The sequence below is a fragment of the Triticum urartu genome, chromosome 3A, assembly GCF_056163025.1.
Source record: "Triticum urartu cultivar PI428250 chromosome 3A, HENAU_Tu73, whole genome shotgun sequence".
Taxonomy (NCBI): domain Eukaryota; kingdom Viridiplantae; phylum Streptophyta; class Magnoliopsida; order Poales; family Poaceae; genus Triticum; species Triticum urartu.
The window spans coordinates 453,527,031-453,550,061 of record NC_141875.1 but is presented as its reverse complement, the minus strand read 5'-3'; the positions used below and the strand labels follow the sequence as shown (position 1 = coordinate 453,550,061).

The window sequence follows — 23,031 nt, the reverse complement described above, 5'->3', positions numbered from 1 at the left end:
GCAACACCAGATGTTATGAACGTCTGGCAGAGCAAAGCTGATAACTACTCGATAGTTCAGTGTGCCATGCTTTACGGCTTAGAATCAGGACTTCAACGACATTTTGAACGTCATGGAGCATATGAGATGTTCCAGGAGTTGAAGTTAATATTTCAAGCAAATGCCCGAATTGAGAGATATGAAGTCTCCAATAAGTTCTATAGCTCCAAGATGGAGGAGGATAGTTCTGTCAGTGAACATATACTCAAAATGTCTGGGTACCACAACCACTTGACTCAACTGGGAGTTAATCTTCCTGATGATAGTGTCATTGACAAAGTTCTTCAATCACTGCCATCAAGCTACAAAAGCTTCATGATGAACTATAATATGCAAGGGATGGATTAGACAATTCCCGAGCTTTTCGCAATGCTAAAGGCTGTGGAGGTAGAAATCAAGAAGGAGTATCAAGTGTTGATGGTCAACAAGACCACTAGTTTCAAGAAGAAGGGCAAAGGGAAGAAGGGGAACTTCAAGAAGAACGGCAAGCAAGTTGCTGCTCAAGTGAAGAAGCCCAAGTCTGGACCTAAGCCTGAGACTGAGTGCTTCTACTACAAAGGGACTGGTCACTGGAAGCGGAACTGCCCCAAGTATTTGGCGGATAAAAAGGATGGCAAAGTGAAAGGTATATTTGATATAAATGTTATTGATGTGTACCTTACTAATGCTCGCAGTAGTGCCTGGGTATTTAATACTGGTTCTGTTGCTAATATTTGCAACTCGAAACAGGGGCTACGAATTAACCGAAGATTTGCTAAGGACGAGGTGACGATGCGCGTGGGAAATGGTTCCAAAGTCGATGTGATCGCGGTCGGCACGCTACCTATACATCTACCTTCAAGATTAGTATTAGACCTGAATAATTGTTATTTGGTGCCAGCGTTAAGCATGAACATTATATCTGGATCTTGTTTGATGCGAGACGGTTATTCATTTAAATCAGAGAATAATGGTTGTTCTATTTATATGACTAATATCTTTTATGGTCATGCACCCTTGGTGAGTGGTCTATTTTTATTGAATCTCGATAGTAGTCATACACATATTCATAGTATTGAAGCCAAAAGATATAAGTTTAATAATGATAGTGCAACTTATTTGTGGCACTGCCGTTTAGGTCATATTGGTGTAAAGCGCATGAAGAAACTCCATGCTGATGGGCTTTTGGAATCACTTGATTATGAATCACTCTTGCGAACCATGGGCAAGATGACTAAGACTCCGTTCTCCGAAACAATGGAACAAGCAACAGACTTATTGGAAATAATACATACTGATGTATGTAGTCTGATGAGTGTTGATGCTCGTGGCGGGTATCGTTATTTTCTGACATTCGCAAATGATTTGAGTAGATATGGGTATATCTACTTGATGAAACATAAGTCTGAAACATTTGAAAAGTTCAAATAATTTTAGAGTGAAGTGGAAAATCATCGTAACAAGAAAATTAAGTTTCTATGATCTGATCGTGGAGGTGAATATTTGAGTTACGAGTTTGGTCTTCATTTGGAACAATGCGGAATAGTTTCGCAACTCACGCCACCTGGAACACCAGAGTGTAACGGTGTGTCCGAACGTCATAACCACACTTTATTAGATATGGTAAGATCTATGATGTCTCTTACTAATTTACCGCTATCGTTTTGGGGTTATGCTTTAGAGACGGCTGCATTCACGTTAAATAGGGCAGCATCGAAATCTTTTGAGACTACACCATATGAACTATGGTTTGGCAAGAAATCCAAGTTGTTGTTTCTTAAAGTTTGGGGCTGCGATGCTTATGTGAAAAAGCTTCAACCTGATAAGCTCGAACCCAAATCGGAGAAATGTTTCTTCATAGGATACCCAAAGGAGACTGTTGGGTACACCTTCTATCACAGATCCGAATGCAAGATATTCGTTGCTAAGAATGAATCCTTTCTGAAGAAGGAGTTTCTCTCGAAAGAAGTGAGTGGGAGGAAAGTAGAACTTGATGAGGTAATTGTACCTTCTCCCTTATTGGAAAGTAGTTCATCACAAAAATCAGTTCCAGTGATTCCTACACCAATTAGTGAGGAAGCTAATGATGATGATCATGAAACTTCTGATCAAGTTACTACCGAACCTCGTAGGTCAACCAGAGTAAGATCCGCACCAGAGTGGTACGGTAATCCTATTCCGGAGGTCATGTTACTTGACCATGACGAACCTATGAACTATGAGGAAGCGATGATGAGCCCAAATTCCGCAAAATGGCTTGAGGCCATGAAATCAAAGATGGGATCCATGTATGAGAACAAAGTGTGGACTTTGGTTGTCTTGCCCGATGATCGGCAAGCCATAGAGAATAAATAGATCTTCAAGAAGAAGACTGACGCTGACGGTAATGTAACTGTCTACAAAGATCGACTTGTTGCGAAAGGTTTTTGACAAGTTCAAGGAGTTGACTAGGACGAGACCTTCTCACCAGTAGCGATGCTTAAGTCCGTCCGAATCACGTTAGCAATTGCCGCATTTTATGACTATGAAACTTGGCAAATGGATGTCAAAATTGCATTCCTTAATGGATATCTTAAAGAAGAGTTGTATATGATGCAACCGGAAGGTTTTGTCGATCCAAAAGGAGCAAACAAAGTGTGCAAGCTCCAGCGATCCATTTATGGACTGGTGCAAGCATCTCAGAGTTGGAATATACGCTTTGATAGTATGATCAAAGCATATGGTTTTATACAGACTTTTGGAGAAGCATGTATTTACAAGAAAGTGAGTGGGAGCTCTGTAGCATTTCTGATATTATATGTGGATGACATATTGTTGATCAGAAATGATACTGAATTTCTGAATAGCATAGAAGGATACTTGAATAAGAATTTTTCAATGAAAGACCTCGGCGAAGCTGCTTATATATTAGGCATCAAGATCTATAGAGATAGATCAAGACGCTTAATTGGACTTTCACAAAGCACATACCTGGATAAAGTTTTGAAGAAGTTCAAAATGGATCAAGCAAAGAAAGGGTTCTTGTCCGTGTTACAAGGTGTTAAGTTGAGTCAGACTCAATGCCCGACCACTACAGAAGATAGAGATAAAATGAAAGTCATTCCCTATGCCTCAGCCATAGGTTCTATCATGTATGCAATGTTGTGTACCAGACCTGATGTGTGCCTTGCTATTAGTTTGGCAGGGTGGTACCAAAGTAACCCAGGAGTGGATCACTAGACAGCGGCCAAGAACATCCTGAAATACCTGAAAAGGACTAAGGATATGTTTCTCGTTTATGGAGGTGACAAAGAGCTCGTCGTAAACAGTTATGTCGATGCAAGCTTTAACACTGATCCTGATGACTCTAAGTCACAATCCGGATACGTATTTTTATTGAATGGTGGGGCTGTTAGTTGGTGCACTTCTAAGCAAAGCATCATGGCGGGATCTACGTGTGAAGCGGAATACATGGCTGCTTCGGAAGGAGCAAATGAAGGAGTCTGGATGAAGGAGTTCATATCTGATCTAGGTGTAATACCTAATGCATCGGGTCCAATGAAAATCTTTTGTGACAATATTGGTGCAATCGCCTTGGCAAAGGAATCCAGATTTCACAAGAGAACCAAGCACATCAAGAGACGCTTCAATTCCATCCGTGATCAAGTCAAGGAGGGAGACATGGTGATTTGCAAGATACATATGGATCCGAATGTTGTGGAACCGTTGACTAAGCCTCTCTCACGAGCAAAACATGATCAGCACCAAGACTCCATGGGTGTTAGAATCATTACTGTGTAATCTAGATTATTGACTCTAGTGCAAGTGGGAGACTGAAGGAAATATGCCCTAGAGGCAATAATAAAGTTGTTATTTATATTTCGTTATATCATGATAAATGTTTATTATTCATCCTAGAATTGTATTAACTGGAAACTTAGTACATGTGTGAATACATAGACAAACAGAGTGCCCCTAGTATTCCTCTACTAGACTAGCTCGTTAATCAAAGATGGTTAAGTTTCCTAGCCATAGACATGTGTTGTCATTTGATGAATGGGATCACATCATTAGAGAATGATGTGATGGACAAGACCCATCCGTTAGCTTAGCACTATGATCGTTTAGTTTATTGCTATTGCTTTCTCCATAACTTATACATGTTCCTATGACTATGAGATTACGCAACTCCCGAATATCGGAGGAACACTTAGTGTGCTATCAAGCATCACAACGTAACTGGGTGATTATAAAGATGCTCTACAGGTGTCTCCAATGGTGTTTGTTTAGTTGGCATAGATCAAGAATAGGATTTGTCACTCCGATTGTCGGACAGGTATCTTAGGGCCCTCTCGGTAATGCACATCACTATAAGCCTTGCAAGCAATATGACTAATGAGTTAGTTGCGGGATGATGCATTACGGAACAAGTAAAGAGACTTGCTAGTAACGAGATTGAACTAGGTATGATGATACCGACGATCGAATCTCGGGCAAGTAGCATGCCGATGACAAAGGGAACAACGTATGTTGTTATGCGGTTTGACCGATAAAGATCTTCGTAAAATATGTAGGAGCCAATATGAGCATCCAGGTTCCGCTATTGGTTATTGACCGGAGATGAGTCTCGGTCATGTCTACATAGTTCTCGAACCCGTAGGGTCCGCACGCTTAACGTTCCATGACGATCGGTATTATGAGTTTATGTGTTTTGATGTACCGAAGGTAGTTCGGAGTCCCGGATGAGATCACGGACATGACGAGGAGTCTCGAAATGGTCGAGACATCAAGATTGATATATTGGAAGACTATATTTGGACACCGAAATAGTTCTGAGGTGTATTGGGTATTTTCCGGAGTACCGGGGGGTTACCGGAACCCCCCGGGGGGTTATTGGGCCTCATGGGCCTATTGGTGGAAGAGAGGAGGCAGGCCAAGGGAGGGCGCGCGGCCCCTAGCCCAAACTGAATTGGACTAGGGGGGCCGGCCCCCTTTCCTTCTCTCCCCCCTCACCTTCTCCCTTCTCCTTGTTGGAATAGGAAAGGGGGGAGGCTGAATCCTACTTGGAGTAGGATTGCCCCCCCATGGCGCGCCTCCTCCCCCTGGCCGGCCTCCTCCTCCCTCCCCCTTTATATACATGGGAAGGGGGCACCCCAAAGGCACACCAAAGTTTCTCTTAGCCATGTGCGGTGCCCCCCTCAACAGAAACAAACCTCAGCCATATCGTTGCAGTGCTTAGGCGAAGCCCTGCGCCGGTAACTTCATCATCACCGTCACCACGCCGTCGTGCTGACGAAACTCTCCCTCGGCCTCAGCTGGATCAAGAGTTCGAGGGACGTCACCAAGCTGTACGTGTGCAGATCGCGGAGGTGCCGTGCGTTCGGTACTTGATCGGTTGGATCGTGAAGACGTTCGACTACATCAACCGCGTTACTTAAGCTTCCGCTTTCGGTCTACGAGGGTACGTAGATACACACTCCCCTCTCGTTGCTATGCATCTCCTAGATAGATCTCGCGTGATCGTAGGATTTTTTTTGAAATACTGTGTTCCCCAACAGGACTGGTCGAACAAATTCTCTATCACTATCGAGCATCACTGGTTACATCTGTTCCTCCGCTTTACATTCGTACTGTTTCAACTATGTGATTTGCCTCCATGCATGCTTTAGTTTCCATTCGATAGTTTTTTGTCGCTCACTGTACTCTGTTTTCATTCGCTCCGCTGCTGGGTTATGAGAGTTTTGATATTTTCGAAAGAAATTTCAAAACTCCCATTCACCCCCCTCTGTTAGACATACTTCGTCCCTACACCAACCCCTACTCATCCTTAGATTTGAATCGCTGTCGAGAATCAACTAGCTGTAGATCCCAATTGTTAGGAGTGAAACTGAACTAAACTTTCACGCTAATATCTAGAGAATTTGGGTTCGAAATCCACCATCATGAGGTTTATATTGGAAATGATGAACAACAAACAACATAAAACATCATGAATGGCTAGGGTTTAACCCAAACTCAGAAGAGATGATCCAAATGAACAAGAAAGAGGGGCTTCATACCCAATACAGTACATGAGCATGTGAAAGCAGAGTGAGGCAGAAATTAAAGCAAACGAGTCGTTGTCGGGTAGGAAACAACGATGTCCGATGTTTTGCGCGATATCGGATGAACGATCAATGACTAAGGTTGCCACCAACGTTGTATTGCAATTGTGACCAAAAGATCAATGTCGATAGCATGCTCTAGAGCACAAGAACAATATAATTGTTGAAGTTTGTAGTTAACTTGAGACTTGAGACAGTCTTTCGCGCTTCGATCGTCCTCATGTGCGCTCATCGGGGCGGATTAGACGTAGGTCTCGCGTAGATTCTTGTTAGATCCTCGGGGCGGCAAGGTTAGGTTTTATCGTCGTGTGTACACGACGACGAGATTTGGTGTCATGTTCTTCACATCGATTCAAAGTTTCAACGGCTACGACCGCGACTCCAAGATGCTGGTCCTTAGGGGCACTTGCACAAAGACTTCTCGACTATCATCGACGAGGTCAAACTGATTTCGATACAAGAGCAATGTCAACAACACATCAGCAGCTCGTTCTGCCGGCGACAGTGGTCGTTCAGTGGTCCATAGACCTTGATGTAGTTTTTATTATGTTTAAAATGTTTTGTACTTCTGATGAATATTTAATATATAATTTGGGTTTGCAGAAAAAAAATACTTGAGAGTAGTTGAATATATGGCCAACTCCACCGCGTGACCCAAATCTATACCCATTTTGTCCGGATTTTGTCCGTATGGGGTAGAAATAGGGAGAACAAATGCCGGACAGAGGCCGGACAAACTCGCCGCACCCAATGCTGCTACCCCCATTTTCATCCCATTTCACCAGCTGTCCGTCCTCGTCATTTATTCGAACACGTAGCAGGCATAGCGAACTTGACGCCGCCCGCGGCCGCTCCTGCTCATGCACGCCCTCGCTCCCGTCGCGACCGCATGCCCGCTGTCGCGCCCGACGACTGCATGCCCGCCGTAGCGCCCGCTCGTGCCCCGATCGTGCCTCGTCGTCTTCCTCCTCCTGCTCGTGCCCCGATCAAGACAGAGCAGGGGAAGCAGGGAAGGGGCGTAGGAGGGGCCCGGCCTGCTGCGACCGTCTCCAGCCGAACTGAGGCCACCGTCGGGTGCGGAGACCGGCCCGCACCCGTTCAGAGGCGAAGGGGCCGCCGGGAAGGAGTGGGATGGCGGCTACGGGCGGCGCCATGGGAGGACAGTAGGCGGGCGGGTGGTGGCGGTTGACGACGATGTGGGCTACTCCGGCGAGGGCTGAGGGGGTGGGGCGGCTCACGGTGACGAGGGGGAGGCAGAGGAGGTGGAGGAACGGCGAGGGGATGCTCGAAACGGTCGAAATAGCTCGAACTCCGGCGAGGCCGAGGAGGGCACGAAGAACTCCAGCAAGGCGCGATGGGGCCGCGTGCTCGGCGCCGCCGCGCGCAGGGAGTGAGAGGCGGAGCTGGCCGCTAGAGCGCCCGCCGCTCTCGGTGATGGGTGCGCGTGGTGGGCCAGGTACAGAAAAGAAGAGAATGACAGGTGGGGTCGAGGGCGGACACAGACGGACGACAAGAACGCGAAGACGTCCGCTTTCTGTCCGCTTTGGCCCCAAACCGAGAGCAACTTTGGTATGGAAATGGGGCAAAAGCGGACATAGACCGTACGAAATGTCTGTATGCTCCTATGCGTTGGATCGTTTGGTTTGTCCGTTTTACCCCAAACAGACGATTTGAGATTTGGGGTCGATTTGGGTCACGCGGTGAAGTTGGCGTGAGAGTAGTGAGAGCAACTCCAACGGGCCGACCCAAACGGACGGCGTTTTTGTCCGTTTGGGCTGGCCGCCCGCCCGTCGTCCGCCCTCTTTTAATTTTGGGTCGGCAGTGCGCCCAACGGGCCGACCCATTTCATGACCGTGCGCGTTTAACATCATGCCGTCACCCTGATTTTGGTGCTCCAGCGCGCGGGGGAAAGTGGCCTAGCGCGTGGGAAAGGTTCACGCGCGTGCCGCGGCCGGCGCTCGCTATAAAGAAGGCGCTTCCTCCACACTCTGTCGGCCGCCCACTCTCGCCGCCTCTGCGCCACCATGTCGATCCGCCGCCTGGGCGCTTCGGATTTTCGCGGAGTCCGCGAGCGCCGCTCCGGCGCCTTCTCCGCCGAGATCTGGTTTCACGAGAAACGTCTCGTCCTCGGCACCTTTGATACCGCAGAGGAGGCGGCCTGCGCGCACGACGCGGCGGCGTGGCGCCTCCTGAGGCCTCGTCGGGATATGAATTTTCCCAACGTGTCGAGCCAGCGGGCGCAGGATCTGGCGCCTCTCTCGCGGCTTTTCACCGACGAGGATCGTCGTGTCCACCGGAGGCGGCAGCGTCGCCTCGCCATCGTAGAGAAGAACGTGGAAGCCTTGGTGGTGTGGCGCGGAGGCTACCCGCAGGACATCATCGACGAGCGCTAGTTCTACAAGCAATTGATATCGGAGAGGGACGCGAGGAGGAGGGAGCGAGCCGCCTATCGGGAGGACAAGCGTTCGCGGAAGCAGGCAACTCAATTAAAACTGAAGTTACGAGAAACGGCGGGTTGGGACTTTGAAGACGAGGCGTATGCTGACGCCTACATTCAGACATTGGAGGAGGACATTACCGAGTCGGAGTTAGAAATCGACGAGTAGTGGTCTTTTCTTTTTATCAGTGTGCGGTAGAACTATCTATGTACTGAAAAAATGGCCGGCGGCGTCGACGACGTAGCAGGTGAACGAGGATGTGAATCCACTGTGCCATCGACCAGCGGGTCCGGTGAGGAAAGAGGATGAACGCGCGTTCGTTTTGTGTCCGCGTCGACGTAAATCAGGCTAAAAATGATCGAAAATGGGTCAACAGGCAGACGAAAGCGGACGCGCGTCCGTTTGGGTCGACGCATTGAGCCGGCTTTTTTGTCCATGCCGACCCAAACGGACAGCCGCGGACGAAATGGGTCCCCCATTATAGTTGGGCTAAAGACATAGCACAACCCATTCAGTTCTGTGCATTTTTCACGACGGGGCGGGAAACATTCGGAATGGCGGGTCGGGTGCGCGCGCGTGCGAGTGCGACAGGGTGCAGCGCACCGCCTATCTTTCCTCGCCGGTGAGGTGATGGGCGAGACGAACGATGACTCAGACCGCAGTCACCCGGGCATCCAACGGCCGGGATCCCCCCTCTCCGCCTCCGGCCCTCCATCCGCTCCGTCCGCGTGCCCTCCGGGCTTTGACCCTTCCTCACCAACCCCGACACGCAACCCTCCCTATGACATGTCGGCCCTGACAAGCCTACTCCAAGCCGCAAGCCCTCTCAGACCGCCGTAATCCCATCCGCACATCCCAGCGCAGCCTACCCCCTCACTGACACCCCGTACCAAAAAAAAAAATTAAAAAAAATTCGGGAGGCACGACACGGCCGGCCACAGCTGTCCCTGGCGGCATGACATGTGGGCCCGGGCCGCGTACGCGGCCCACCGGTCAGTGAACCCGTCGAAGACGAGTGGAGACGGGCTATACCAAATCGGAGACCGAGCCCTCATAATTCTCCTCTCTCCCCCCTCTTGTGATTCCGGTGCGTCTCCCCCTCCTCTCTGCCTGCGCGCACCGGCTTCCCTCCCCCTCCTCTCTCCTCCCTCCGTCCGCCTCCGGGAGAGGCCGAGAGAGAGGGAGAGAGAGAGGACGCGCCGGAGCTACCCGCGGCAGCATCGTCCCGTCTCGGTAAGCTCTGCGGAACTCCTCTCCCGGATTCGGTCCTCCTCGGTTAGGGATGGATGGCAGCGACTGGTAGTAGCTCTGCTCGATTCGGTAGAATTCGTCTCCGTTTAGCGTGCTGGGGCCTCGTCTCGAGTTTTTGGCTCGCGGAGATGCCGCGGGAATTGATTCCCTTGTTCTCTCCAGGCCGGGGGGTTTGGGTTTTGGTCGATTTGTCGGGAAGTAAGTCGGGGAATTTGAACCGCCGGGTTCTAAATCCGGCTAGAAACACGCGGGATTTTGATTCTCACGCACCCGCTAGATTCTGAGAGTTGGCGACGCTTGTTTGGAAACCCTTGCATCTTCCTTCTAGTTGGGGATTTCTATTTTTCTTCCGTCGGGTTGGGCTCTGCTGCTTTGCTTTGGCTACTCTGGTGGTTCTTTCTGTCGGAATCGCACCCACCGTGTAATTTCTAGCTAAATCTCTAATTCGACTAGGCAGTTTGTGGGGTTCTAGTGCACAGCGGCGATCTGAGTGTTTCAAGTCAGATATTGTAGGGTTTGTTTGTAGTAATCTCACTTTTGGTACCCCCTTAAATTGGAGTACTGTGTTTTATAGAGAATCTAATGGGAACATCCCTCCAGTCAAGGAAACAATTTTAATGGAAATATTCCCCTCTGTCTAAATTTACTTGTTCTTCTCCTCTAGGGTTTGGGTTCTCGTTTTAGTTTACCCCATCTTACCTTGTTGCTGCTTAACCTAGATGTTTTGCTACCTTTGTAGATCTGCGTTGTACTCCTTGACCGGCTATGGCTTTTATGAAGTCAGACTCATTTCAAGCCTTCCGTCTAAAACAGAACTTAGGTATTGGATGCCCTTCGTTATTTTGCTAGAGGGTTTTGCTGTTGACCTAGCTCCAAAAGTAATTCTTTTGCTGTAATATGTTGGCAACGCAGATGATTTTGTCCTGAAATCTCTTACTCTAGCTTGCAGCTTACATGCAAAATTTTTGCTAACGTTTGATGCTTCTCAATGTTAGTAATTAATACTAGAACACAAGTAAAGCTACACTAACTAAACCAGTCTAACGGTTTCTGTCGGTTCCCTCCTGCTTTGCTGGTAAAAGGATACCGCTTTTGCGTAAATAAAGTAGCAGTTGCGGAAACATGTGATTAAGAGCGCAAACTGTGTGAGACAGCAAGACTTTTGCTCAAAGGCAGGACTTTTGGGGTTTGGGTTATATTATCGACCCTGTCCAGTATTGGCATAAGCAATGTTGCACAATGCTGAAGGTTTTAAGGTGTGGGAAAAATTGCAATGTGCATTCATCTTTTGGTAATCTTGTATGTTTTCACTGAAAATTGTGACAAAAATTGGACCGATAGGACGCTTTTTATGTTAAACCTGTTTGTTGCGCACATATTGTTGGCATTGCTCTATTTGTATGTGCTAGGAGGGTAAGTAAGGAGAATTGGAGTGGTACACAATATTAGCTCACCAGTAGACACCGTGCCACGTCTGCTGCTTGGGTCACTAACATGCTGTGAGATGAATACTAATGCTGCCCATGCATTAGTTTGAAAACTTTCAAGTAACATCAGACCTACGCGCCATCTTAGTATAGTCACTAACGAGGTTTGTTCGCTTTTGGTGTGTATGTCACAGAAGCATGATGATGTTTCTTTCTTTATTCTGCAAAATACCATGGGTTTAGGGTTTTGTTTAATATCAATACACATTATACACTCGTTAGTCCATGCTGAATAAGGATAGGCAGAAGTATTTTTTTTCTTTTCCTTTTTCACTAGTAACCCGACAGGGTAGGTAAAAATGTTGGCATGGCATGTATTCATTAAACTATTATGGTTTTGTTTCCTTATATCTGTGAATGTTGGGCCCCACTGTTCTCTTCCTTTTGTAAAGTTGTATTTTTTAACTTCTGTAATGGATGTGCAGACAGCTTTGGCACTCTGAACTGCTGATCAAGATGCCAGCACTGAGAATGAAGAGGAAGTTTGATGATGACATTTTCGCGAATGAGTTTGACACCAAATCCATGAAATCGATGAAAATCTCGAATTTTCAAGTTGATGAGTTCGAGCAGGCATTTGTGTTGAACTCGTCTTACAAGGACCGTCAGGATGGTAAGTGACTGCATGGTTGCTCTTTCAAGAGAAGAGGTGACTGCATAGGTGTCTTGTTCTCTTATGAATAAAATATATTGAGCGTAGATATTTCCCTATGTTTCAAATAGAAAAAACCTTCCAAGTTAGCTCCAATGTCCATTCTTAGTTATCTATGCTGGTGTTGAATGTGTACCCTTGACTGGAATTCTGACAACTACGTATGTCCTTAGCAGTATATTCAGGAGATACTCCTCTAGTCCTGTTTCTAAGTACTTGGCACTGTATGACCAAATCACACATATCAAGATATGGCTTCAGTAAAGTTGAACCATAAAACGCTCTACCAATATTGTAAGCACGACTGTGAATTTATAACATGGAGCAAAATTAATAGGGGTATTTGGGGGAAATTTGCCTTCAGATTAGCAGGTTGACAAGTGTTGGGGAAAGATATTGGTTTCAATCTTTTAGAAACGGAAGGAGTATTATCTGTAAACATACAGTAGATAGCTAGATTAGTTGGTTGTGTCTTACCATTGATTTGTTTACTTTTACACGTAATATTTGTAAACAAAGTAGAGCAATACACTGCGCATGGTTGATAATTCAAGGTTAGTGTACCTGTGTATATTTTATATGGATTGATGATCTCTCTTTTTTCAGAGCCTGAGTCGACAACTCAACTAGCTGGCCAGGATATTAGGGTTACAGAATTTTCTGGCTTGCATGCTGTACTTGGAGGAACATCCGTTGCTCTGCTGAAGGTATTGCTACATCATCTGATCTCAAACTTGACTCGGTGATAAAATATTGTGCACTTATCCTTGTGTTTAATCATTTTGATTTCAATACAAATATCTAGTGGCCTCTTGTATTTCAACTGCCAAATTATCACATTGCTTCCATTGTTTGTAATATTACCACTTAGACTACTGTTCGGTACTTGGTCAAGTTGAATGTTCTTTTGATGTTAGCTTGCTTACATCCCAATTGATGATTGCCTGACAACATTAATTGGACGTTTAAATTTCTTTTTGGTTTTCTTGTTAATATGTTTGGATGATTGCTTTCAGCAAGTTATCATTGCTGATTTCCAAATTCGATGACAAGTGAAAAAGGGTGCAATTTCTAACTAGAACTTTGGATGATGGAATTTACCTGTTGCCTATTGCCATTTCACCTTCTACATCAACTTGTTCAGATTAAATGATTAAATGCTTAAATGCCTCAAATATCTTGTAAAGGCTCTAGAATGTCACCATTGTTTGATATTTGCTATATTAGGATATGAACTTCGATGTAGCATCTTAAGGTCGGTAGTGGTTTGCTTTGTTGCTTTTTTTGGTCATGTCTCATGCTCATTTTCTTTCTGAAATCCCAACATTATATATCAGCATCACTATTTTCATTTTTTTTTGGAAAAACCTCTGCAGCCTAAGATTTATCCTATTGATATGCAGGATTTAATATCTGAAACTGTTGTTCCACCAAATTTGGAGCCTGATTCCTTATCTAATAATGATGACGGCAAATCTCAGTCAAATGTAGTGAACACCGGTGATAAAGGTAAGAGTACCCCCTTACCCCTCGAGCAGTTTCTGTAACTAATCTGGCTAGTTTAGGTGATAAGTTTTGTTCACGGCCAATGTCTATTTGTCACGTATAAAAATACACAGCCGCCAAATACAATGTTTTATAGAACACATTTGATATGCTCACAAACAAGGTTTGCAGATGAAGATGTAAATTCTGCAGCACAAGATATTCATTTATATTCATTTGGGCCGCACTGTGCACATGTATATTCATTTACAATTTTGCATTGCAGAGTTTGCAGATGAAGTTGTAAGTTCTGCAGCACAAGATATCTGTGCTGTCAATAATCATGAGAAAAGCCTGGGCTCAAACCTGGATTGCAGCCTGTTGGATATTTATAATCCTGATGATGCTTTTCCTTTCTTATTTGATGTTCCAACTGGTCTCCTGGCTAGTTACAGTACATTTTGTGATGAATTTGTACCCATTGATTCATTGATAGACATGAGTGGCATATGCGGAGTATTTCCACTTAATGAAAGCACCGTGGAAGGTGGCATTGGCAATGAACCATGCCCATCACCAGGGGATATGTGCTTTAATAACTCTGGTGGGGAGTGCTTTAGCCATTCTGAGGTTTTAGACTGGCTTAATCCATATATGGATGAGGAGGATTTACCTAATCTTATTGATTATACCGAGTTGAGCTCAAATGCTGCTTGTGTATCTAAAGAGCAAGGGGCCAGGAAGGTCACTCTTGTGCTTGATTTGGATGGTACGTTGCTAGCATGAAAATACTTGCTTTGTTTGGTAACTTGTTGCTTGCCATTGAGAATAATGTATTGATTCTTCCTGTGCAGAAACCCTTGTTCATTCAACTATGGAGCACTGTGATGATGCAGATTTTTCTTTTCCAGTGTCCTTTGGTATGAAAGAACATCTGGTATATGTGAGGAAGAGACCACATTTGCATATGTTCCTCCAGAAGATGGCTGAGATGTTTGATGTTGTTATATTCACAGCAAGCCAAAGTGTTTATGCAGACCAGCTGCTTGACAGGCTCGATCCAGAGAACACATTGTTCTCGAAGCGTTTTTTCCGTGAGTCATGTGTATTTACGGAAAGTGGCTACACAAAAGATCTGACTGTTATTGGAGTTGACCTTGCAAAGGCTGCCATAATTGACAACACTCCGCAGGTAAATTGCTACGATTAATTCTCAGCACCTCTCTCACTCAGTACTTCCATAGTAGTAGGATTAAATCTTCCAAAGTGTCCTTAACCAACATTTCCGTTTGGAGGCTTGCACTTTGGCTATCCGTTTCTTATGGTACTTACTCTGTGTTGTGTATACAGGTTTTCCAGTTGCAAGTGAATAATGGTATACCCATAGAGAGCTGGTATAACAACCCCTTTGATGAGGGGTTACCTCAGCTGATTCCATTCCTGGAGACGCTTGCTGTTGCTGATGACGTCCGACCCATAATTGCCAAGAGGTTTGGCAACTAAAAGGACAATGGCTTGAGGTTTTCCAGCAGGTGTTAGGAAGAGTTTGTTGGTTACTCACATAGAGGAACAAGAACTTACATGACACATTGACCGAGCTAGTCGAGACTTGCCTTTTTCTTAACTTCATTTACATGTGTTCCATAGGATCAAGAATTTTGGTGGCAGAGCTATTCGTTGTGAATTGTACATATCCTCAAAACACTGTTATAGAATTTTGTACATAAAAACTGTTAGAAATGAAAGTGAACCCCTCCAAAATTTCTTCTTTCCCCGTTGCCGAAGTATCTACGTTCAACAGTCCACTTTCCAGTGTTTTTTTTTGTTTCATGATGCCAGCTAGAATTTACTGTATTTTGTAGCAAGTTTCAAGTGGCTTGTTAATTGTCTGACATCTTCCGCTAAGATGAATTATCATGATTGACTCTTGGTAGGAATAGATCGTAAGTACAGTAAATTACATAACTGGGTACGTGGAGATTGCTCTGAATACTTGATCCATCTTTGTCTGATGTGGGGATCTAGGCCATCCAGCTTAAAGGTGAAATCTCATGTAAAAGTCGCTCCCGGCTGCCGTATTGTTCGTCGGATATCCATGCCATTCGACACGCAGCAATGCAATTGTTAAAATAAGGCAAGAGTCAGGTATTTCGTGCATGGTTGTGAACTCGATCTTCTGGTTCAACATCATCTACAACTAAACACTTCCGACATTCCGACTCCACTTGAAGCCATTCTGAACTTGACTTGGAGATTGAGGAGCACCGACCATTACCTAGCGCCTCTGTCTAACAAAACAAGACCTTCATTATGATGTCAAACAAAAAAAAACAAGACCATCATTATGAAAATCTTGTACTCTTTTTGATCCATATTACTTGTCACTCAGCTGGATGTATCTAGCATTGGAATACATCTACATACACCCGTTTCAACGATAAGTAATATGAATTGGAGGAAGTTGCATCATGTGTTCTCAAAGACTAGTCGTTCCTGACGTGATGGTTATTTCCCCGTTCGGTTCACCTTTGTTGAGCTAGTCCAAATATCCGAGTTGGTTCCATCATCCATCACTGCAGCTCCTTGAAGACACATGTTGAAGAGAAAATTCCTTATTTGATACTGTCTTAAAATCTGGTTTCTTATTTGACATTGGAATTTTTTTTTTCTATTTGACACTAGTCCTACATTTTATTCCCTATATGACACTTCCGTCCATTTTGAGACTAAATGACACCTGAAAAGACGATTTTGCCCCCCATGCGATATGTGTGTGCGCGCGTGTGTGCTGTTGCGTGTGTGGGTGCACGCGCACATGTGTGCTGCTGCTGCATGTGTGTGTGCATGTGTGCCGCTGCGTGTGTGTTTGCTACTGCGTGTGTACGTGCGCGCGCGTGTGTGTGTGCTGTTGCGTGCCTATGTGCTGCCTGTGTGTGTGCTGCTGCTGCGTGTGTGTATGTGTGTGTGCTGCGTGCGTGTGTGTTGCTGCGTGTGTGCGCGCGCGCATGTGTGTTGCTGCGTGTGTGTGCGTGTGCGCATGCGTGTTGTTGCGTGTGTGTGCGCGTGCGTGTGTGTGTTGGTGCATGTGTATGTGTTGCTGCATGTGTGCTTCTGCCCTCGCACTGATGCTGCGTGTGTGCGCTATTGTCCCCCACACATATACCACATGAGGGGCAAAAGAGTCTTTTCAGGTGTCATTTAGGCTCAAAATGAACGAAAATGTCATATAGGAAATAAAATTTAAAACTTGGGTCAAGTAGGGAAGAATTTTTTTTCCAGTGTCAAATAAGGAAGTAAATTTTGAGATAGTGTCAAATAAAGAATTTTTTCAATGTTAAAAGACAATATCCATACATGATGATGGACAATTGGACATAAACCATGGAACGGTAGAAATTAAATGTGGCCACAAAATATAGATGAATATAAATCACATGCCCAAGTTTCAAGGTTATACTCTAGCACCGATACAAAAATATTCAAAGATACAAAGAAATTAACATCCCTGTGTAATGTTAGCACGCAACACATGGGGACTTCCAAAGCTCAAGGAAAATAATAGATCCAACAATTAATGCAGCACCACATGATATATATATATACAACACTATTCTAATCCCAAGATTAGAATAGTTATTTGGATCATAGCAGCCCCTATATAGGGCTTGATAGACCCCTCCCGAACTTCCCTGAACTGTCGGCTCAACCAGACAACATCCCACCCGATCCCGAGCCGCCCCGACACGATCCACCTGATCCCCCGATCTCGAGCCGACCCACCCCCCTCCTCGCCGCTCCTCCACTCGATCCCCGACCTCCTCCCCTCCTCGCCGCCCATCTTCACCGGATCCGCCGCCTCCCCCACCCCGTCTACAGCTCCTGGCCGGCCGGATCCGCCGCCTCCCCTCCTTCCCCAGCTCCTGGCCGGCCGGGTCCTCTGCTTCCCCTCTGTCTCCAGCTCCTGGCCGGCCACCGGCGCGGGCGAGCGAGCGACGGCGGACGCCGGCGCGAGGGAGCCCGCGTCGCCTGGACGCGGCGAAGCCGCCATGGACTTCAGGAAGCCGCATCCTCGTCCCATCACCACCGCCCGAAGCCTTGGCAGACCAGATGACCGGCCCGACGCAAGCTACGGCGAGCGACGCGACCAACGGAGCAACTCCTCCGCGGAGGCGGCATCTGCTGCGACCTCAAATTCAGCGGCAACAGTACATGAACTTCCTCCCGATTTTGCCTTCTTCTTCAATCTTGCCTTCTCTGGCCTTCTTGCTTCGTGCAGATGAACTTCATGCCCTCTGCAAGACATGGATTGCCATTGAATTCCTCTCATACCTCCACGACGAATTGTTCTCAAGGTGGCCTATCAGCTGCTGGAAAAAGGTTGGCCGACCTTCTAGCCAGGGTATGGTTGAACTTCTTCCTTCGGTTTGTTATTTGCTTACAGCTATGTGAAGTTCAGGTGGTGTGTGAGCATCAGTCTAGGCTACAAAAGCTTTTTTAAAATCTTCCTGGCTGCTTACAAACATGTCAAGTTCTGGTAGTGTATGAGCCTCAGTCCAGGCTACAGAACAACATTGTAAAATCTGCCTGCCTGCTTACAGACATGTGAAGTTCAGGTAGTATGTGAGCCTCAGTCCAGGCTACAAACACTATAAAATCTGCCTGCATTCACATTCACATGTGCAAAAGCCATGTGAAGTTCAACTAGTAAGTGTGCTAGAGTTCAGGTTGGTATGTGTCTGGTTCTGTGCAAAAAAAAACAGGAAAATAGAACATGCATGTGATATGACATGAAGGTCAGGTTGGTATGCACTAGCAGTCCAACCATTCAAAAACTCATGAAGGTTCAGGTTTTTTAACTGTAGACAGTATTTCCCCTTTGCAAAACAAGAAGTTCAGGTTGTGGAGAGTGCTCAGTTCAGGTACATATAAGTAATCAAATATTGTAGAATTAAAAAACATGATGTGAAGTTCATTCTGTGAAGGGTGCTCAGTTCAGGTACAAAGGCATTGGCAGATGCTCGGCTCAGTGCATAGTGTGATGGCTCTCACCGCTTTTATATGAGAAGTTCAGGCTGTGAATAATGCTAAGTTCAGTTACAAAGGTATATGCAGATATAACTTGTGTGCTAATAGACACTTTTTTTCTTTTATGTCAGCAAGACGAGAGACGCATGAAGAAGCTTAGAAGTTTCCAGCAGCAAGTACACAATCCAAAGCCTGTACGCGTTGCACCACCCCCTCAATGGGTCACACCTCAAACGCACCAACAGCATTACCAACATGCTCCAGACCAAAAATGGATGACACCCGAATCACACGGATACTTCCAAGATGCTGGGTCACAGCCCTATCCGCACAGGTTTGCGCCTCCACCTGATTGGGTGACGCCGGAAATCCCCCGCGGATTCTTTGTATCCACCAGCAGACTCCCAAGCACGCCAATGGAGGAGGGGGTTAGCTCAAGTCGTGCGTGTAACTCTGGAGGTTATCCTGGTGTGCCTCATCAATGCCAAAGCGAAGCAACTAAACTGGATCCCAGGACAAATCCAACAGCAACACACACACACGGAGGAGAGTGATCTGCACACTACCACCGTTTGATCCTGCTGCTGCTGCTACAGGTCAGAATTCTACGGGGCATAAGGTAGATGGATTGCTTCACAAAACAAAAGAGCAAACCAAGACCCGGATCGCAATACCCCCACAACCACCTCAAGCAAAAAGGACGCAAACAAGAGAGAGGCCATCTTCAGCCCTCCTTCCTCCTCGTGATCCATTGCTGCATCCTGCTATGATTACTCCGCCATGCCCCATCCCAGAGGGACAGCAGCCGACACCAGCAGAGTTGCGATCATACACGCACTTAAGTGAAACAAAAAATATTTATATATGCATCTTGTATTATCTGCACATTTTCTGCTCCCTCCAGGATAACAAGTTCATAAACTGCATTTTAAGGTGCTGTTTGGATTATTTTTTTTCTTTTTCTGCAGACGCCAGATCTACCGGATTATCTAATACCAAGACTAAAGATGCGATTCAAAGATGTAGAGAAAGCAATGGAATTTTATAACAGATACGCTAGACACGCTGGTTTTGGAATCAGGAAGACGGGTGGAAATGACAACCACAAGTATTTTGTTTGCGCCTTCCAAGGGATACACACATCTTCTATTTCAGAGGCCAACAAGAAGCGAAACAAAACATCGCAGAGGGCGGGCTGCAATGCAAGAATGAGAGTGAAGGTGCAGGAGGATGGCACATGCGTGGCAGTGGACATTGAGTACAATCATAATCACCAGCTCATGCAAACTGATGACATGCTGGTATTTTTGCACTCACACAAGAATTATGACCCCACTATTTTGGAGTACGTAATGCTCCTGTAGTACCATGATGTCAAGCGCACAACAATAATGTCCATGCTATCTGAAAATGAAGATGGAAGCTACTTCCTAAGCATGACCGGACGAGACCTGCTAAACCAGTAAGTATTCAAACACCCACATACTACAATGTAAAATAGCATCCTACTCACAGCCCTTTGCTAGCAAAAAATAAACAAATGCATGTTTGCATGTGATTTGCAGGAAAGCCATGAATGCAAGGAAAGATGATTTGGATGATGTATTGAAACTTGTTTCATTCTTCAAAGACATGAAGGCAATAAATGATGAGTTTTTCTATGACATCCAAGTGGACAAGGACAAGTCAATTAAAAACATTTTCTGGTCCAATGCAAGTTGCCGAGGAGCCTATCAAGACTTCAGCGATTGCGTAACATTCGACACGACTTACAAGACCAACAGATTTCATATGCCCCTGGGAGTGTTTGTTGGAACAAACCATCACTTGCAGTCAACGATATTTGCTGTTGCCCTGATAAGAGATGAAGATGCAAAGTCATTTAAGTGGCTGTTCGATACATTTCTATGGTGCATGAACAACAAGCACCCAACTTGCATTCTAACAGGTGAGTTCAAAAAAAACTCCTTAAGTTTCATCATCTTTTTCAGTCTATGGGTCTGTGTTGGTTGGGTACATTGGTTTTGTCTAAAAATAATGTAAAGAATGCAGTTCAACCACTGTAAGCACAGAAGTCCAACTAGCAGTACAAGAAAGCAAAATTATCTGTCACATGCTTAGAAAAAAAATAGTTATGAATGTGAAGTTCAAATACATGAATCATAGAAGTTCAAGGACAAAGCTGTAAGATAAATATATGTAGCATGTTCAGAAAAATATAATTATTTACGTGAAGTTCAGGCAGTGCCACCATAGAAGTTCAACAACAATGCTTTAAGAAAAAATTTGATTGCGACACTACTAGTTTGTCCTACTACTAACTGTAAAGTTCAAGCACTGATACCAAAGAAGTTCAGCAACGCTGCTGTAAAGAAAAAATACATGTGACATTCTTAGATACCATATTGCCAAGATGTGTAGTTCAAGTACTTGTACAATATAAGTTCACCATCAGTACAAAAAAAGAATCAAGTTTCATTTTTTTTAATTCATGCAGACCAATGCCCATCGATGGAGAAAGCTATACCACAATCATTTCCAAACACCATCCACAAGCTATGCCGTTGGCACATCATGAAGAAGTACAGGGAATACCTCGCGTTGCTGTACAAAAAGTATAAAACATTCAAAGAGGAGTTCACAGCTATATTAAAACTGGCCGCTGATGCCAACGGAGTTTGAAGATGCCTGGGCTAAACTCGTGCACAAGTACAACCTGGAGAACGACCAGATGATGATGCAGCTCTGGAGTGATAGGAAGATGTGGATTTCGGCATATTACAAGAACATTTTCTGTGCTAGAATGACTTCCACACAACGAAGCGAGAGCATGAACCACGTGCTAAAGAAAGGGTTTGTCAAGGGGACCCAAAACCTACACAAGTTTGCTAGGCGGGTCAATGCTTGCATACAAACTCGGATGTAGAAGGAGAACGAGCAAACAATGACCAGCATGGTATGATGACAAGTACAAAACACCCCCATCATGTTTTGTTTTACCTTAAACATGTGCACTTTGAATTTAAAAAAATGAAACCCATGACTCTGCTTTGACTAATATCTCACTTTTTGACATGTGCAGACCAATCCTGTGATAAAAACAACTTACGGCTACGAGGAAGACATGTCTATCAAGTACACAAGAGCCGTGTACACTGAGATGAGGAATAGGATGAGAAAGGCCACGCTATTTCGCGCAAACCATACAGCAGAGCCCACTAAGTACCTTGTGTACTACCACAACAAGCCTAGCAATGATGATGAAGAAAGATTTTCCTGGTCAAAGCATGAATTTCAGGTTGTAGCTGACCCAGAGAAGGAAATATATGAGTGTGAATGCAAGCTCTGGACACACACAGGTGAGCGAAAAAACAAGATCATTAAATAGCTAGACTAGTAGTATCATATCAAAATTTATGAAACTCATTGCTGGCTCACAAACTATGTATTCTGCATTCATCACAAAAATGCAGGCCTGTTCTGCCTTCACATCATGAACATACTGGAGTACATCAAGCCTGACAAATTTCCAAGCAAGTATATCCTCAAACGGCACACAAAGACTGCAAGATCACAACCAACCTTTGATACAAGGGACTACAACACAACCGCATCGGATGGCAGCTCAAGGCTATCGAAGCAAGACATCTTGCTGCAGCTGAATTTGATGGTTAACAAGAAAGCGATGAGATGTGACCAGCAATATGACAGAGCCTACTATGTTCTCAAGAGGCTTGTGGAAGAGCTTGATACAATACATTCAGCAAATCAAGCAGATGCTGACGAAAGGATGGCTGAAGAGGACGCTGAAATTGAAGATGACCTTCATTATTATGCAGCTGAAATGCTCAATGCCGCCGCTGAAGCCAACCAATGCAAGCAGGGTGATGGCCAATCAATGGAGCAACGGCAGCAAGAGACGATGAAATTGCCGTTGTATTCTGAACAAAGGGTAGGAAGAAAATTACTGCAGCAAAGAAAAGTGACAAGAGAGCTCAAATGAAGGCACCACCTGCAGGAAGAGTCGTCGTGCACGATGAGGACGGAGTGCCACTTGGACACAAGAAATGCTATGTGTGCAACCAGGTTGCGGGACACAACAAACTGACCTGTCCAACACTATTGGAAAGAAACAATGCTGAGGAGATCAAGCAAACCAAATCTCAAAAACAGCAGCCCAAAGTTCAGGAACAAAAGAAGGGACCACACCCAAAGAAAGCAAGCAGCAGACTTTGTAGCATATGCAAGGAGTATGAACCACATAATGCAAGAACATGCCCGAAGCGCGTAGATGCTGAAAAGACAAGCAAAATGCCAGAGAAGAAACAGAAAGCAAGACCTAGAGCCAACAACAAGAAAGTGGTGGAAGATGAAGAGGAAGACGAAGATGAAGACACCGTCGAAGAAGAGGAAGACGAAGAGGAAGTGGAATGCGATGATGAAGAGGAACACGACGATGAAGAGGAAGAGGACGATGAAGAGGAAGAGGACGATGAAGAGGAAGAGGTACATGTCAAGCAAAAACCTCTACCACCAAAGCCTAGGAGGAGCGCAAGGCTCATGAATAGTTAGAATAGGTCAATTAACACAAT

General features: G+C 45.3%; 3 protein-coding genes across 3 annotated transcripts; all 3 read left to right on the top strand.

Moving 5' to 3' along the window:
* Positions 1-8,125: 8,125 nt before the first annotated feature.
* LOC147980048 (ethylene-responsive transcription factor ERF098-like) lies at positions 8,126-8,494 on the top strand. The gene has a single exon (XM_087515451.1). It carries the CDS (start codon positions 8,126-8,128, stop codon positions 8,492-8,494), a length of 369 nt encoding a protein of 122 aa, XP_087371577.1.
* A 1,092-nt stretch (positions 8,495-9,586) lies between these two features.
* LOC125544326 (uncharacterized) lies at positions 9,587-15,182 on the top strand. Its single transcript, XM_048707965.2, has 7 exons — positions 9,587-9,772; positions 11,703-11,890; positions 12,536-12,636; positions 13,333-13,438; positions 13,701-14,183; positions 14,269-14,606; positions 14,765-15,182. Exons 2-7 carry the CDS (start codon positions 11,734-11,736, stop codon positions 14,915-14,917), a joined length of 1,338 nt encoding a protein of 445 aa, XP_048563922.2. The 5' UTR covers positions 9,587-9,772; positions 11,703-11,733; the 3' UTR covers positions 14,918-15,182.
* A 2,278-nt stretch (positions 15,183-17,460) lies between these two features.
* Positions 17,461-22,442, top strand: LOC147980047 (protein FAR1-RELATED SEQUENCE 5-like). The gene is made up of 8 exons (XM_087515450.1): positions 17,461-17,619; positions 18,571-18,633; positions 19,408-19,740; positions 19,804-19,901; positions 20,005-20,387; positions 20,937-21,115; positions 21,522-21,798; positions 21,913-22,442. The coding sequence occupies exons 1-8, from the start codon at positions 17,461-17,463 to the stop codon at positions 22,440-22,442; spliced, it is 2,022 nt and encodes a 673-aa protein (XP_087371576.1).
* The last annotated feature ends 589 nt before the right edge of the window (positions 22,443-23,031 follow it).

What these genes read in the sequence shown, in the direction of transcription:
- LOC147980047 (XM_087515450.1), top strand. Translation starts at nt 17,461, where the DNA reads ATGGACTTCAGGAAGCCGCATCCTCGTCCCATCACCACCGCCCGAAGC. An exon ending in TGCAAACTGATGACATGCTG is followed by an intron (nt 19,741 to 19,803) that starts GTATTTTTGCAC and finishes ATGCTCCTGTAG; the next exon opens with TACCATGATGTCAAGCGCAC. An exon ending in CAAGCTCTGGACACACACAG is followed by an intron (nt 21,799 to 21,912) that starts GTGAGCGAAAAA and finishes ACAAAAATGCAG; the next exon opens with GCCTGTTCTGCCTTCACATC.
- LOC147980048 (XM_087515451.1), top strand. Translation starts at nt 8,126, where the DNA reads ATGTCGATCCGCCGCCTGGGCGCTTCGGATTTTCGCGGAGTCCGCGAG.
- LOC125544326 (XM_048707965.2), top strand. Translation starts at nt 11,734, where the DNA reads ATGCCAGCACTGAGAATGAAGAGGAAGTTTGATGATGACATTTTCGCG. An exon ending in TTACAAGGACCGTCAGGATG is followed by an intron (nt 11,891 to 12,535) that starts GTAAGTGACTGC and finishes CTCTTTTTTCAG; the next exon opens with AGCCTGAGTCGACAACTCAA. An exon ending in AGTGAACACCGGTGATAAAG is followed by an intron (nt 13,439 to 13,700) that starts GTAAGAGTACCC and finishes TTTGCATTGCAG; the next exon opens with AGTTTGCAGATGAAGTTGTA.